The sequence below is a fragment of the Lynx canadensis genome, chromosome A1 (genome assembly GCF_007474595.2).
Source record: "Lynx canadensis isolate LIC74 chromosome A1, mLynCan4.pri.v2, whole genome shotgun sequence".
Taxonomy (NCBI): Eukaryota; Metazoa; Chordata; class Mammalia; order Carnivora; family Felidae; genus Lynx; species Lynx canadensis.
Genome location: NC_044303.2, coordinates 172,166,459 through 172,183,511, shown reverse-complemented (window position 1 = coordinate 172,183,511; position 17,053 = coordinate 172,166,459). Strand labels below are relative to the sequence as shown.

The following is a 17,053-nucleotide window of genomic DNA, read 5'->3' as shown; positions in this document are numbered from 1 at the left end:
GCGTATAATGCTACAGTTATGTCTAAACTTTACTGAGCAGTTACTAAGTACCATGTATTGTGCTAAATGTTTTCCATTTATTGCTTCATTGAATAATTCCTGTCTTTTTAATATTATCCCCCTTAATATGTGGGGAAAGTGAGGTTCAGAGACGCAAGTCACTTTTCAAGGTAACCCAGCCAAAAAGCAGGAAAGTGGTCCTTTCCCTGGCAGTCTAACTCCAAAGCCCTTGCTTTGACTATTAGGCAAACCCTGAGCATGTTACAGGAAAAGCCTGATTGGGTCTTTTTCTAATACCAGCATTAAAAATGGGAACCTTCTGTGTTGTGAAAAAGAACTGTTTTGTTTCAATTCGTCTGTTAAGTGGGGAGCCTGTGATATGCAAGGCAAGATATTGGATTGGGTGTCCAGAGATATAGAGAATTAGATCTAACTACTTCTGCCTTTAGAGAGCTCCAGTGAAGCAGGTCCCAGGCCCTGTAAAACACAAGTAGGGTGCCCAAATGCCACTCTGGAAGTGGGATACTGTTCTCTCAGTTCCACTGGAGATGGCACTAAATGAAATTCTTACCTAGGAGACTTAAAGCCAAGTCATTGTTGGCAGGACAGTGGTATGCCAGATTTTAATTCCTCTTTTTCGACCCACTTTTTTTTTGGTTCTGAATTTGAAACCAGAGATAATCAATAAAAGAGTGATTAATAGTGAATGTTCAGTGAGTTACCATTATGTATTACTCACTTGGGTTATTTGCTCATTTGATGCCCAAGACTTAACTGTTATTATATTAGAGATATTCTTGGTATTTGAATGAAAATATTCATTGAAGGGCACGTGGGTGGCTCAGTCGGTTAAGCTTCCGACTTTGGCTCAGGTCATGATCTCACAACTCATGGGTTTGAGCCCTGTGTTGGGCTCTGTGCTGACAACTCGGAGCCTGGAGCCTGTTTCAGATTCTGTGTTTCCCTCCCTGTGCCCCTCCCCCTCCCACTCAAAAGAAACATTTAAAAAAAATTTTTAGGGGCACCTGGGTGGCTCAGTAGGTAAGCGTCTGACTTCGGCTCAGGTCATGATCTTGCGGTTCGTGAGTTCAAGCCCCACATTGGGCTCTGTGCTGACAGCTCAGAGCCTGGAGCCTGTTTCAGATTCTGTGTCTCTCTCTCTCTCTCTCTGACCCTCCCCTGTTCATGCCCTGTCTCTCTCTGTCTCAAACATAAATAAGCGTAAAAAAAAAAATAAAAAAAAATTTTTTTTAATTAAAAAAAAGAAAATATTCATTGATATCTAAAAATTTAACCTTCAGGTTACCAAGGTTCTTCCTTAGATAGTGATGTAGTTAAGGAAAGAGTATTTACTTTTGTATTGAGAAGAAGAGCTGATAGTATTTGGGCTGTTTTTCTAGTTGACGCATAAAACATTGTGAGGTTTATAGAGAGAATGTGTAAATCTGTCTTCTTGTCACTGAAGTAAAGCTAGTGAAAAAGCATCTGTCAGTGTTCATGCTATTAAAATTGTAATTATGCTGTTTAACATATGCTGTAGTTGGTTTCCACAAATTTACCCATACCTGATTTCTTAAATTTATTGAAATGCAAATGTTGTGGCTACTGGGAATTATTATTAGAAAGTTATTGGGTTTTGCATATTAAATATCATTTCTTCCAAGAAAGTAATTAAAGGTAACCTTTGCAGAATTGGAAGCTCCACTAAATCTGTTCTAATTTTGTGGATGGTATTAACTCCCCAGTAAGTCGTAATGAAACCCAAATCTCCGTGTCTGTACGTAGGAAGCATTAACATTACCCCATCCCTGGAAGAAAGATGTTTCATCCCACTGCCCAGAGCTAGGCTCAGGCCCAGGTGGGTCTCTGACAGCTGGGTGGTCACCAGCACGTGGACTGTTGATTGTCAAAAGTGGAAAAACAACCAGCCTTTAACACACGTCATATGCCTGCTCCTTTCTTGAGACTCCTTTCTGGAGGCCCCATGGGATACAAGCAGAGCCCTGGAAACACAGGCAGCCCCTCCTTCAGCCTTCAGGCTTTTGGGGCATGGGGGATAAGGGACAGCAGAACAGGTGGCTGTGGTTTGTGAGTGTGGGTGTCTGCCTGCTTTGTGTGTCTGCATTTCTGCTGGTGTGTGTGGGACGGAAGAAGAGTTCTTGTCTTTGTTCTCTTTCCTGCATCGTGGGGCTTACAGAACACCAAGAAGATTCCAACATCTCTTAGAAAAATGAATTACTAAGAAGGAAAAAAACTGACATTTTTAGTGATACATGACTGCCAGTTGTCTCAAAAGTTCAAAATTTGTGGGAAAACGGAGCTGAAATCAGTCTAGTTCTTTTGTTGTTGTTTTATTATCACATAGCAATAATTTAAAATAGATACTGATGAAATATTTTGTGATACACTGGTATCTCTTTCTCTGAGCCCCTCAAAAAACTTCTCGCAAAGGACAAGAGTGTGTGCGCCAGCGTGTGCGGAGGCAGGGAAGTGGTGATTATGGGGGAAGAAGCTCCTTCTGGTCACTACGGAGAGCCACTAGACATGCATCGGAACTCTTATACTTTACACTGTAAATCTCTCTCTTCATCAAGTACTTTCTTTTTTTTTTTATTTTTTTTTTATATATGAAATTTATTGACAAATTGGTTTCTATACAACACCCAGTGCTCATCCCAAAATGTGCCCTCCTCAATACCCATCACCCACCCTCCCCTCCCTCCCACCCCCCATCAACCCTCAGTTTGTTCTCAGTTTTTAACAGTCTCTTATGCTTTGGCTCTCTCCCACTCTAACCTCTTTTTTTTTTTTTTTTTCTTCCCCTTCCCCATGGGTTCCCGTTAAGTCTCTCAGGATCCACATAAGAGTGAAACCATATGGTATCTATCTTTCTCTGTATGGCTTATTTCACTTAGCATCACACTCTCCAGTTCCATCCACGTTGCTACAAAAGGCCATATTTCATTTTTTCTCATTGCCACGTAGTATTCCATTGTGTATATATACCACAATTTCTTTATCCATTCATCAGTTGATGGACATTTAGGCTCTTTCCATAATTTGGCTATTGTTGAGAGTGCTGCTATGAACATTGGGGTACAAGTGCCCCTATGCATCAGTACTCCTGTATCCCTTGGATAAATTCCTAGCAGTGCTATTGCTGGGTCATAGGGTAGGTCTATTTTTAATTTTCTGAGGAACCTCCACACTGCTTTCCAGAGCGGCTGCACCAATTTGCATTCCCACCAACAGTGCAAGAGGGTTCCCGTTTCTCCACATCCTCTCCAGCATCTATAGTCTCCTGATTTGTTCATTTTGGCCCCTCTGACTGGCGTGAGGTGATACCTGAGTGTGGTTTTGATTTGTATTTCCCTGATAAGGAGCGACGCTGAACATCTTTTCATGTGCCTGTTGGCCATCTGGATGTCTTCTTTAGAGAAGTGTCTATTCATGTTTTCTGCCCATTTCTTCACTGGGTTATTTGTTTTTCGGGTGTGGAGTTTGGTGAGCTCTTTATAGATTTTAGATACTAGCCCTTTGTCCGATATGTCATTTGCAAATATCTTTTCCCATTCCGTTGGTTGCCTTTTAGTTTTGTTGGTTGTTTCCTTTGCTGTGCAGAAGCTTTTTATCTTCATAAGGTCCCAGTAATTCACTTTTGCTTTTAATTCCCTTGCCTTTGGGGATGTGTCGAGTAAGAGATTGCTACGGCTGAGGTCAGAGAGGTCTTTTCCTGCTTTCTCCTCTAAGGTGCTGATGGTTTCCTGTCTCACATTTAGGTCCTTTATCCATTTTGAGTTTATTTTTGTGAATGGTGTGAGAAAGTGGTCTAGTTTCAACCTTCTGCATGTTGCTGTCCAGTTCTCCCAGCACCATTTGTTAAAGAGGCTGTCTTTTTTCCATTGGATGTTCTTTCCTGCTTTGTCAAAGATGAGTTGGCCATACGTTTGTGGGTCTAGTTCTGGGGTTTCTATTCTATTCCATTGGTCTGTGTGTCTGTTTTTGTGCCAATACCATGCTGTCTTGATGATGACAGCTTTGTAGTAGAGGCTAAAGTCTGGGATTGTGATGCCTCCTGCTTTGGTCTTCTTCTTCAAAATTCCTTTGGCTATTCGGGGCCTTTTGTGGTTCCATATGAATTTTAGGATTGCTTGTTCTAATTTCGAGAAGAATGCTGGTGCAATTTTGATTGGGTCATCAAGTACTTTCTGCTGCAAGGAAATAGTAAGAATACTGTACAAGAATATTTCCGCTAGGAAATACTCTGAATAAGTGTGTGTGTATGTGTGTGTGTGTATATATAAAATTATGATATAATTTTATTATAGTCATGAGTTGGACTCTCAATCTACTGAGCCACCCAGGCGCCTCAACTAGAAATATATTTTAATTTTTTTCGTGTGTGTGGGGGGCGCCTGGGTGGCTCAGTCCATTAAGCATCCGACTTTGGCTCAGAGTCATGATCTCGCGGTTCATGGGTTCAAGCCCCACATCAGGCCCTGTGCTGACAGCTCAGAGCCTGGAGCCTGCTTCGGATTCTGTGTCTCCCTCTCTCTCTCTCTGCCCCTCCCCTGCTTGTGCTCTGTCTCTCTCTCAAAAATAAATAAACATAAAAAAAAATACATATTTTAAATGAGGAAAATGAGGCTCCAAGAGATTTTAAAAAGAATCTGCTGAAGACCACACAGTTATAGCAGAGCTGTGTTTTAAACTGGGCTGGTGGAGCACCTGGGTGGCTCAGTTGGTTGAGCATCCGACTTTGGCTTGGGTCAACATCTCACAGCTCATTGGTTTGAGCCCCACATCAGCCTCTGTGCTCACAGCTCAGAGCCTGGAGCCTGCTTCAAATTCTGTGTCTCCCTCTTTATCTGCCCCTTCCCTGCTCATTTGCTCATGTGCTCGCTCTCTCTCAAAAATAAATAAACATTAAAAAAAAATCTTTTTTTAACTTAAACAAACTGGGCTTGTAACATCATACCAAATGGTTCAGTGTTCTTCCCTTTCTCCCAGGCCACCAGGCCATGTCACAACAACCAGCTGGAGGTCAGAAAGCTCATTCTAAGTCCTGTGTAGGCTGTGGCAGATCAGTTTATGTTTCTGGACCTCAGTTTTATTAATCTTGTAATATGATTTTCCCATTATCCTTTATTCCTGAGAGAGAAGCCATGAGGGAAAATTGAATGGTAAAGTAAAATCTCATTATAAAATGCCACAGTGGGTCCATATGCTGGGTTGTATTTTCAGGGCAAATATTTTTTCCTCTGCAATGAAGTATACAGTATCCGAGTCTTTCTGATAACAGAGTCTGTTGTAAGTAGCTCTTATCTTTATGCTTTAAATCATTTATAACAATGGAATTCTGCTCTTTATATGGAATTTTGTTTTTTAGCCTTTTAGGAGTGAGATGTTACTGTTTGTGCTATCTTATGTACTACCTTTAAAAAAAGGTTAAATTACAAGTAAAAGAAAACCTGTCACAGGTTTTCTCCCATTCTCTATGCTGGTTCCCATCAACTCTTGAACATGAGGCACACACAGATGGAGCCTGCCATGGTAGCTCATATCAAGTGGTGTCCCTAGCTAGCCTGACGGGAGCCACTTTGATGAGTGTTTCAAGCATCTTTTTATTTCTAATAAAGGTAGATGGGGTAGTAAGAAGGGGGAACTTTCACAGAAGTGTGTAGGAGGTGAATTTTGCTTGTATAAGTCTCATCTCTTTATCCCATTTATCCTGTAAATGTAGGAGGAATAAGATTTGGGGCCATGAAATGGCCTTTTTCCTCCCATACGTGGGCTCTTTTTGTGATGAATCAAACTAGACATACAAAAATTCATTTTTCCTGTACCTAAATGATATTTTCTTGTGTGAAAGTCAGAGTCATTCACTGGCTCAAATTCAGCAGCTGTGGAGTAATTTTTCAGTAAGATGAATGTTCACTGAAATCCAGCAAACAAAATCACACCAATCCTCAGGAAAATTATGTGAAGGTTAGTCCATTCCCAGGGAAAGCTCACCTTGCATCCTCAGACTCTTTAGAGAGGCAGCACTTTGCGTGGGCTTTTGGCTTACTTTAAATCTTTCTCGGCACTCGATCTGGCACAGGTGAGGTGAGCATTAATAAATGATTGTGCCACAGCAGGGTTCAGGGTAAAATCATACCAAGCCATCCTGTGGGGCATGCTTTACAACTTGCTGTGTAAGTACAACCTAGTGACATGTTGATTCATGTAGAATCGTTGCTATTGTATAATTTAGCCCAACGTAATTTATTATTTAGTTGTAGAGCTGGAAGACCATCAGTATCCTCTATTTCTAGCTCATTCTACTTAAATCGAAACCTAACCTCTTTAATAAATTTCTGCCTCTGAAAGATTGTCCCTCTATCTAACTTAAGACTCTCATATTAGAATTTAATATTACTGCCTTGGTTAATATTGCAATGAGAATCAATTGAAAACCCTTATATACTTAGGGCCTCTGTGACTCTGTGTTGTTTTTCTTCTCTGCATACTGTGTAGATATTGTGAATGAGCCGTGGTTTAATTTTGTGACTGTGTGGTTTTATCTGTGTTAACCAAAATGTTGCATTTCCAAGTGGCAGGACAGCATTGCAAATGAGTCGAGACCTTTCTATTCAACTTCCTCGGCCAGATCAGAATGTGGCACGAAGTCGAAGCAAGACTTACCCAAAGAGAATAGCACAAACACAGCCAGCTGGTGAGTCACTGATGTAACCTTGCATTTCCTTTTAGGGTGGTGGTGTAAGATAAGCTCAGGTGGTGACTATGGCCATGTACTTTCATTTATTGTTAAGTAGGATTTTTAATTTGACCCTGAAACTGTCAAAGCAATTAGAAGTTACTATAAGTAACTTCAGGGTCAAATTAAAAATAGTAAGTTTTATATATAGTAAGTTACTATAAGTAATTGAGTAATTTCTTAGTTTGATGTATCTGAGATTGGAACTGAAACTCTTACCAAACGTCCTTTAAAAAAAAGTAACAGTATTGATATAAATTAAACTATACAGAATTCAGTTGGATTTTTATTGTTGGTTTTTTATTGTGAAATATGTGTATAGACAAGTGTTTACAATGTCCATACATGCATATGTATGTACACTTGCACATACACACACAAAATTTAATATAGCCTGTAATCCCAAAGTCCTTCCTATTAGCCTTATTATTTATATCTTCACCATCTCCCTTCCCAACCAGAGAAAATCCCCGTCTAACTTTATGATAGTTATTTCCTTAATTTTTGTTAGAATTTTAATACTGTGCAGACTTCCCCAAACAAACAAGTTTATTTTTGCCTATTTTTAACATAATTTATATGAATGACCATGGCATACACTGTTTGTGTCTTGCTTCCATCAGTGCTGTATGTATACTAAAGTGCATTCATTTTTCTTGCTGTGAGTATTCTGTTATGACATTCTCTTTATCCATTCAGTTTTTGATGGACAGCTGGGTTATTCAAATTTTTGTTTTAAATGAAGACTACTTCTGTAATAAAACCACCTAATCAGTTTTAATCCGTGTTCAATGCTCAGAACTCACGGAATTATTTTGTAAAGTGACGTTACTGAGTTTGGTTTATGTCTTACCTGTAGGTCCCCCTTGTCTAACATGCTCCATGGACTTTTCTCATACTGTTTCACTTGAGTCTCACCATAGCCCTGTGAGGTAGGGGAAGGCACAGGGTATGTTCCCATTTTACAGATGAGGAAGACATAGTTCCAGCATCTAGAGAAGTGTGGGGCTGGAATAAGAGCCTAGATCTCCTGGTTTTTGTTTTTACCATATTGTGGCAAGTGAGGGGAATTTTTAATAACAGTAATTTCTATCTGAGCATTGCATGACAATTGACATAGCATTGTGACATCTGTTGTTTCGTTTAATCCTTATGTCAAGCCTCTGAGGAAAGTGTTCTGCTCTACTGCTCCCCGTGTAAGAGTGTCACCTGACTTACTCTTTCGAAGCCCAATTAAATCTGAGTGTAGGTTCCCCCCATCACTGAGCTGGGAGGAAATTAAATTCTTTCTGTTGGTTCTGCAGTGGCAAAATAAGACATGAATTAACTTTGCAATAGGTTACTTTGCCACAGAAGTATTATTGTTTTCCCTGTTTGGCTGATGAGGAAACTGAGATTTAAAAGGACAAATTTGTCCAAGATTATATAATAAATAGGTAACTTAGGATAAAAATTTTACCTGTAATATTTAATATTTTTGTCTTAATAATTTCTATTTATCTTTGTATATGAGCAGTCTGAAATTCCATTTGGATCAAATACAACGTGGTACAATTAGCAAACTTTCAAATCCTATGCTGTTTCTGAATTGCTGTGCCTCATGAAATGAGTGAGACCAACTGAGACTATCAAAAGCATGTCTTGCTTCAAATCACCATTGCATTCTACTCAAGACGTGGGAATCATACATGCTTTGTTTACAAACCTGCTCCCTTGCTCCTTTTCTTCTCATATCCTCTTACAAAGATAGTTGCCTCTGTGACACTTTTTGTATATGTGGGGGTGTGTGGCTCTCCTCGGAAGCCCAAATACTGAAGCTGATTAATTTAGGGACAAAGGTTTTTGGTTTTATTTTTGTTTTTCTCTTGGCATATGCAGAGAACAACCCCAGGGGATGATTTTGGACTTTCACACCCCTCATTCATCTTGTGTTGTATTAAAACACACTCTCTTCTTGGTAGGGGATAAGGGTGTGGTTAATGTACCACCCAGGCTTTTCAAGGACAGCCTCTCAGCATCTGGGAGACCTTTTTAAAATGCAGCACATTATGCATTTATTATTATAAATGCCTGCCTGGTTCAATTGGTGGAGCATGTGACTCTTGATCTCAGGGTCCTGAGTTCAAGCCCCACGTTGGGTGTAGAGATTGCTTAAAAATACATACATGCATACACATTTGTTTTAGAAAAGTTAAGAAACTTAGAACCTTTCCTTCCAAAAGAAAAAAAATCTTTCATATTCAATTCCATTCTCCTGTTAGTTAACACTTATTACGTAGCTTTCTAGTTGTTTGTATACCTTTTCTGCAAAAGCAATATATTACTTATTACGTAGCTTTCTAGTTGTTTGTATATCTTTTCTGCAAAAGCAATATAGTAGTCTTTTACAATCTGCTTTTCTTATTTAATAATATGTCACGGATATGTTTTAATAAGTTTCTAAATGTTCTTAGCACCATTTCAGCATCTATGTAATTTTCTGTTACACAGATGGATAGACATATAATTTATTCAACCAATCTTTAGTTCTTAGATGGTTTAAGCTGTTTGAAAATTTGAAGAATATAAATATAACTAAAGTGAATCTCCATGGAGTGATAGCTTTAAACATCCATGCTAATTTATTACATGTATTTTAAACAATGGTTCATTTTCATCATTTTTAACATAAAAAGGATTAAACAATGCTGTGTTTAGAAACTAAGTCAGACTTTGCTGTGTACACATTTCACTTTGATTTTGAATTACTTTTAGTCTGACTTTTCAAGTCTGGATTCCACAAAACTGCGATGTGTTCTGGGATCCAGAGATGGACCCTCCCTTGGACTGTGTGACTGTCTTGGGTAGGGAAGGATCACTTCGCAAGTGCCTATGGTGAGGTGTCACAGTTGCTGTCACACATATAGGGAGAATGTGGTGGAGGCAGAGATTAATGTTTTTTTGCTTTCTCAAATCTTCCATTTTCTCTTTCCTCTAATTCAAATGTACTTTACTGGGAGCCTCAGCTGAACCCAGCTGGTGGTGACCCAGTCTCAGCCATGCCCTACTGCTCAGGTCATGGTGGGGTTCAGACTTGGAGCAGAATATTTGAGGAGGGTCCTCTTGTCTTCACCTACATTAGTCACTGCTGTGCTCCTTGTTCCAGCCAGGCCCCAAGAAGGTGGGCAGTTCTGTGCGAAGCTGGGCTGGGATGTGTGTGTGAGAGGGAGGGGTCTTTGGCTTGGCGTGCCTGAGAGCCTGCTGTGCTTAGGGTCAAGCCTGCGTAGAGACCTCACTGGCAGTCCTCCGTGAAGTTTCTGCTGCCTGGGGGAGGGGATGCTTCAGAGAGTGCCTGCAGGTCACTAGGTCAGGTCGCTGTAGCTCTCTGGCCTCTGTCCCCTTCCTCACCATTGCAGGCAGTTTCTCCAGCCTGTTACTTTTTCTTCCCACACCCCCAGCTTGCTCAGAGCACCCTCTCCCTCGGAAGCTCCCTATTCCTGAGGCCCATTCATGGGTGACTGGGCCGGAAAGGAACAATAGGTCTTGTCTTTTTTAAAATTACTTTTTACTGACCAAAGGGGAACAAAAATATTACTTTACTAAATTACGATGCCACAGTTACTTAAATTTTCATTTACAAATTTTGACCGTTAAATTTTGATCAACAGAAAACTGATTTTGAGATGTAGAAGAGATTGATTAGATTGTACTGTATTTGACAAAAAGGAGTTATGGTTTATTTATTTATTTAAAAGTTTTATTTATTTGAGCTATATCTACATCCAACCTGGGGCTTGAACTCATGATTCTGAAATCAAGAGCCAGATGCTCTACTGACTGAGCCAGCCAGGCGTGCCTGGAGTTATGGTTTAAATAAAAGATAGATTTTCTCTTTCTACTCTAAACAGGCCAGCTATTAATTTTCATAGATTAAATTCTGCTGATATTCTCCCTAAAACAAAATTTTAGAACTATAGTTTCAGGAGTTATTGGCATAGATTCTCACCTCATTTAACACTTACATATAATAATAATTAAAAAAAAACTAATTGTGGTAGGAGGCTTTCATTTTTTGTTAGTTTATAACATTAATGGATGGTGCATGATTCGTTACTATAGAAGACATTCTCTTATTTAAGTTAAAATTCTTCAGACAAACAGTGATTTCTCCCCTTAACTTGCATCTTGGTTGTCTGGAGATTTAAAGCACTTTTTTTTTTTTTTTTTTTTCCCCACCTCTCAGTCACAAATAATAAATGCCCTGGTAGCTAAAAAGCCATTGTGTTTAGAATCCGCCAAGATTAGGCCTTGGCACCTCTATGAGGAAGTGCATTCCGGAGTCAAGAGCCCTGCACCCAGCCTGCCTGCTGCTCCACCCCAGGAGCTCAGCGCCAGGGCAGGGAGCCAGAGCATTCCTGCAGATCTGCATGGCCTCAGAGGGAGCTTGGGGGTAAAGCAGGAGGCGAGAGGTCAGGAAGGAAAAGTGCATATTTGTACAGCCCTTTCTCTGACAAGGTCTTGGCAACCCACATAGGTGGGTTCCTGTCAGAAGAGAATCAGCTATAGGTAGGCAGTACAGACAATATCTGGCTATAACTCGTAATTAGCTGTAAGAAAAGTACTGGGTGAAGAAACATATCCATTTGCAATGGATAAACAATGCTGTGATTGTCTGATACGGCATTTTAGGTTCTTAACGGCACCACACTGACGAACAGAGAAATAAATAGTTGCAGTGTAGCCTTCAGACGACTGAAAAGCAAGATCCGGTGACATTTTGGCATTCTCACTCAGCATCTGTGGGAAACGCTGCAAACACAATGCCTGGGGGTGATGAAAATGACTTTTGAACGAGGTTGGTTTGTGCTAGTCTGCAAGCAGACAGCTACTGCTCAGGCCAAGCCACTTGTTTCTGTGCAGGGGAGTGGACCCAGAGTTGCCAAACTTCCAGTGTTTTAAGGGAAGCATAATGTGTGGATATTTATGTAAACTTTCCAGAATTTTGAACAGTGGCAATTTCATTTTAAAGATAGTCTTTTGTGTGCTAAATTGGAACCTTCCTGAGAGCCAGATGTGACACGAGGGCTGCCTCTTTGGAACCTCTGATTGACAGCTGGTATGAACCCACCTGTCCCTGGAGTTCACTGCGGGTTGCTCCAGCATCCCTTGTGAGCATCACTAAATTGGATTCAACACTCCATGACTCCCAGCACAAGCACTTTGTTCTTAGTAGGTCAGTTGGCCAACACCAGGGGATGGTGGGTGCTGCACAGCTCTGGCCCCTGCAGCATAAGATTAACACATGGGTAGCTGACCAGCATCTATTGGTGACCTGACGTGGGTGCACCCCAGAGCAGGACAGATGGAGAAATGCTTTAACATAGTGAAGTGCAAGTTCATTGATACAGTATATAGCTCTGGGCTGTTGAGAAATAGTAATGTCAAGAAAGTAATAATCATTTATTAAGTACTTCCTTTGATTAGCACATTGTGTGAGACATGACATCAGCAGAAGCCCAACTTGGCTGTGGCAATCAGAAATATATTTTAAAAGGTTTTTGTTGCTGGTTTTTTTTGTTTTTGTTATTTGTTTTAAATTTATTTTTGAATAACACATTTGCACATTCACGTTTCTAATAGAGTTTTGAAAAGCTTAGAGGAAGACACTGATTCCTATGCTAGGAAACATGCATCATGATTTATGGGAAAAGTAACAGAACAGTACAAGACTGATCATACAAAATTCAAATGTTAGGAATTTCTACTGTGTTGTAACAGATACAACCCAAATCTTTAAGGCAAGGACCATAAGACACATTCATTTTAATAGAATAGAGTAGGTTATTAAGTGAGAGCATACTTGGTTTCAGAGGAGGAGAGCTCATAGGAGGGCCCGGAGTCGTTGGATGAGATGAGGTGTAAGACAGTCACTTTGTGTTGTGTATAAGGAAACGCGGGCCCAAAGAGGTGAAGTGATTTCTGAGTGTCGCATGTTCTGGAACCTGGAGGTATCTGGATGAGAATCACTAGGCACTCTGAGGAATGTCTGGAAGAAGACTGTGGCACCTTCCTGTGCACCTGATGGGAACCGTGGAGTGTTTGCTTATCCTGTGAGGGTTAGCAGAAGACAGGAAGGGAAGACATTAGTATCAGTTCTCATACAAGGGAATTAGAACAAGGCATTCTGATCAGGAGTGTTATGTGGCTGGTTTTGGAGATGATTTCTTGAAAATTTAACAGTGTTAACTTTGTTTTAGAGAGTGTGTGATTGTAACATTCATTCTTCAAGGTAACAAATAAGAATTAGCTGATCAATTTACTGAGATAATGATCCAGATCTGTGATTCCTGCTTCTTTTTCACCTGGTCTGGAAGAATTCCTGCTGAGTCTTAGATTATCTCTTAACTGATTATTGAAACAGCTGCATTGAGAAGTCATGTGGTACAGTGGGAGGAAAAAAAAAAAGGTGTAGTGTATCTAATTTGAGTAAATTTGAATTCCTGGTCTAACTTGGCTGTGACCTACAACCATCATTCCATATTCTGATCTTTCATCTCATTATCTATAAAATAAAGGAACTGGTACAAAATCACTAAAGATCCCTCTTCCTAAAATTCTTTCTTCTCTCTGGCTTCTCTGTCATAGTGTTAAAAGGACCAAATATGAGAAAAGATTTTGGAAAGCTTTTTTAGAGTAGTTTTTAAATTTAATCATTATTTCAGAAACCTATAAGACGTAGAAAATATCTTACCAGATCACAAAATACATTTTTCTCCTTGGAAATATACAATGTTTTTGTATACTTTTATATACAGAAGTATAGCTGGTTCTTTAAAACTTAAGTTCAGGGGTGTCTGGGTGGCTCAGTCACTTGAGTGTCTGACTTCAGCTCAGGTCATGATCTCGTGGTCTGTGAGTTCGAGCCCCATGTTGGGCTCTGTGCTCACAGCTCAGAGCCTGGAGCCTGCTTCAGATTCTGTGTCTCCTTCTGTCTCTGCCCCTCCCCTGCTCATGCTCTGTCTCTCTGTCTCTCTCTCTCTCTGTCAAAAATAAAATAAACATTAAAAAAATTTATAAAACTTAAGTTCAAATGAAATTCATATTCCTGAATGAAATTAATTGCAATAAGCAATTCATTAGTACAGCTTTTTAAGATGTTCTTTTAGTATGAATTGACCAGATGAATCTGGATTTTACCTCTTTGGTTAACTCATGGTTAGAAATTAGTGCTATCTTCTGTTGGTGGGAATATAAACTGGTGCAGCCATTCTGGAGAACAGTATGGAGGTTCCTCAGAAAGTTCAAAATAGAACTACCCTATGATCCAGCAATTGCACTACTAGGTTTTTACACAAAGGATGCAAAAATATAGATTCAAAGGAATACATGCACCCTGATATTTATGGCAGCATTGTCAACCATAGCCAACTATGGAGAGAGTCCAAATGTCCATTGACTGATGAGTGGATGAAGAAGATGTGGTGTGTGTGTGTGTGTGTGTGTGTGTGGTGTGTGTAGACACACACACACACACACACACACACACACACACTGGAATATTACTCAGCCATCAAAAAGAATGGAATCTTACCACCTGCAATAACGTGGATGGAGCTAGAGTGTATTATGCTAAGTGATATAAGTTCGAGAAAGATAAATATCATATGATTTCACTCATTTGTGGAATTTAAAAAACAAAACAGATGAATATATGGGAGGAAGTCAAAAAGGGAGAGAGGAAACAAACCATAAGAGACTCAAAGATAGAGAATAAACTGAGAGTTGATGAAGGGAAGAGGGTAGGGGATGGGCTAGATAGGTGCTGGGTATTAAAGGGGGCACTTGCTATGATGGGCACTGGGTGTTTTGTGTAAGTGATGAATCACTGAATTGTATTCTTGAAGCCAATATTGCACTGTATGTGAGCTAACTAGAATTTAAATAAATATTTGAAAAGAAGAAAAAAGTGTTATCTTACTAGGTACAAATAGAGGCCTTTCTGGACAGGTTTTTGCATGGCTTTGTCTCTGCCTTTGACTTCTGACAGAATATAACCAAAGACTAGTCCTTTAGTGAACCTACTTCTTCTTGTAGAAGTTAGTGTGAATTGGTTCCACCTTCGCAGTTGTTTGTGGTCACAGCTCCTAAGGCTCTGCCTTGACTTTACAAACCATTTAGGTAAATTTTTATGCTTTTTCACCCATCTTTCTACACAGATGGAGGTTCAAGGGGTCTGTCAACTGTTTAAGATGGTTTTGAGATAGATTTCTTAGGCAGACAACATCTGAGGATTTCACAGCTTTGTTTTACTACCAGATTCAGAATTCACAGTGATTTCTCTGTCAGCATCTTCTTCAGACTTTGAGAAATCTGGGATTGATTTCTGTAATCTGCTCTCCTTACTTATTGGTATCAGTGTGAAAAATGGTTGGCATTAGTTCCTGGAGTTCAGGATTATTTTGGTTGGTGTAGGGAAAGCAGGGGAGGCAGGCAAAAAGGAACCACCTTTCCTGGAGCAGGTGTCCTGTTTGGCACTTTGAACAATGCGCTATGTGGATCTTGGAACCAAGTGTCCTGAGGGGTGACAGGAAATCCCTCTGTAACAATGGTCTTGCCCCTCCCCTCTCTCCAGGGGTGAGAATGGGGCACCTGAGGAAACCACCCGGTTTCCTTCTTCTGCGAAGCTGGAATCAGAGCCCAGAAGATGAGTCAGCTGTGGAGAGCCACCACTTTTCGGGCTACTGTTACAGCCCAGGTGCCAGGCACACCCATGAACAAAGAAGTGGGTTTGCAGAGAAAGAATAGAGTCACTGAGAAACACCAAAGGACCATGCAGCTTTGAGAGGAGAATGGGGATAGGACACAGGAGCCATGAATTCCACTCTGTGAGGTCCTGCGGTGTCCTTTAAGTTGAATCCCTGATTTGGTCTGGTTTCCTTGCACCTTAACAGTGGATAACGTTACTTCTTTGGTAATCCCATGAGGAACGTGGGTGATATTCTCATTTTACTCATGAGGAAACCGAAGCTCAGAAACAATAATTACTTACTCAAGGTCACACAGATTGTAAGAGCAGTGTTTGAATCTACGTGTTTGGTATCTTAGAGCATATATTTGGAAAGTAAATGGAAAATAAAGAAGGTGAAACTCCTTGAATTGTTTGAAAATATACATCCCTGGTTTTTCCTACTATTGCATGATTTCCTTACTTCTTTAAATCTACTTGTTTCCACAGATATTCTTGAGAAGACAGTACATCCTGCTAATTTATTTATTTATTTTTTCAACGTTTATTTTATTTATTTTTTGGGGACAGAGAGAGACAGAGCATGAACGGGGGAGGGGCAGAGAGAGAGGGAGACACAGAATCGGAAACAGGCTCCAGGCTCTGAGCCATCAGCCCAGAGCCTGACGCGGGGCTCGAACTCACGGACCGCGAGATCGTGACCTGGCTGAAGTCGGATGCTTAACTGACTGCGTCACCCAGGCGCCCCACATCCTGCTAATTTATAAAGAAGCAGCAAGTCAGTCTGCTTCTAAGTTCTTTGGGACATTTTTCCCAGCAAAGAGGGGAAGAGGCAGTAACAGCCTTAAGTGCAAGGCACGTCACGTAGATCATATAGTCAGGTGTATGTTCATGGCTCTTTTCCTTAGTTGGCACCCTTTTTTATTCTGCCTTGAAGCTGATGTTTATTTTCATTCTGTAAAAAGATTTAATATATGGCAAGTCTGGTTAGATTTTCTCTAAAATGTTAATATTTCCACTCTTCCCATGAGTTAAGTTTAGCATTCCACGCATAGCTACCCAAATTAGAAAAGCAAGCAAAACTAAAGGCCTATGGTGTATTAAATATCATAGCTCTAGTGAGTTACCATAAATGAGACTTAGTTTCCCATTCCCTTTTCCTTCATCAAGAATTTATTGAGCACCTCTTTGACATAAGACCTGTGATACTGTGATTTATAATAAGAAATATGTATTTGGTGTTTATTCCCATTTCTGGCACAGAGCTCCTAAAACCATTGGAATTTCCTATATGATAAGAGCAGTAGAGGTGAAGGAACATCTTTTGTTATTCATAGCAAGCCCTTTTGAACCTACTGGTGAGGTCACCTTTGGAAAGTCCCTAAGGATGGGGACTAGGTACAAGGGGAGCCAGCCATAATTAAGGAGTTGGGATTTTCAGCCCCAGCCCCTGACCTCTGGAGAGGAAAGAGGTGTTGGAGATTGAGTTCAATCATTGATAGCCAACAACTTCATCAATTGTGCCTATGTACTAAAGTCTCCATAAAACCCCAAAGGATGGGATTCTG

The 17,053-nt window shown here is 40.2% G+C and overlaps 1 protein-coding gene across 3 annotated transcripts in view; it reads left to right on the top strand.

Moving 5' to 3' along the window:
* The window catches only part of EPB41L4A (erythrocyte membrane protein band 4.1 like 4A), a 255,409-nt gene that overhangs the window by 179,378 nt on the left and 58,978 nt on the right, over nt 1–17,053 (top strand). For all 3 annotated transcript variants that reach the window (XM_030326299.1, XM_030326289.1, XM_030326309.1), the window contains exon 12: nt 6,597–6,718. In XM_030326299.1, the coding sequence (XP_030182159.1) occupies nt 6,597–6,718 (122 nt within the window). The remainder of the gene's footprint in view (nt 1–6,596; nt 6,719–17,053) is intronic.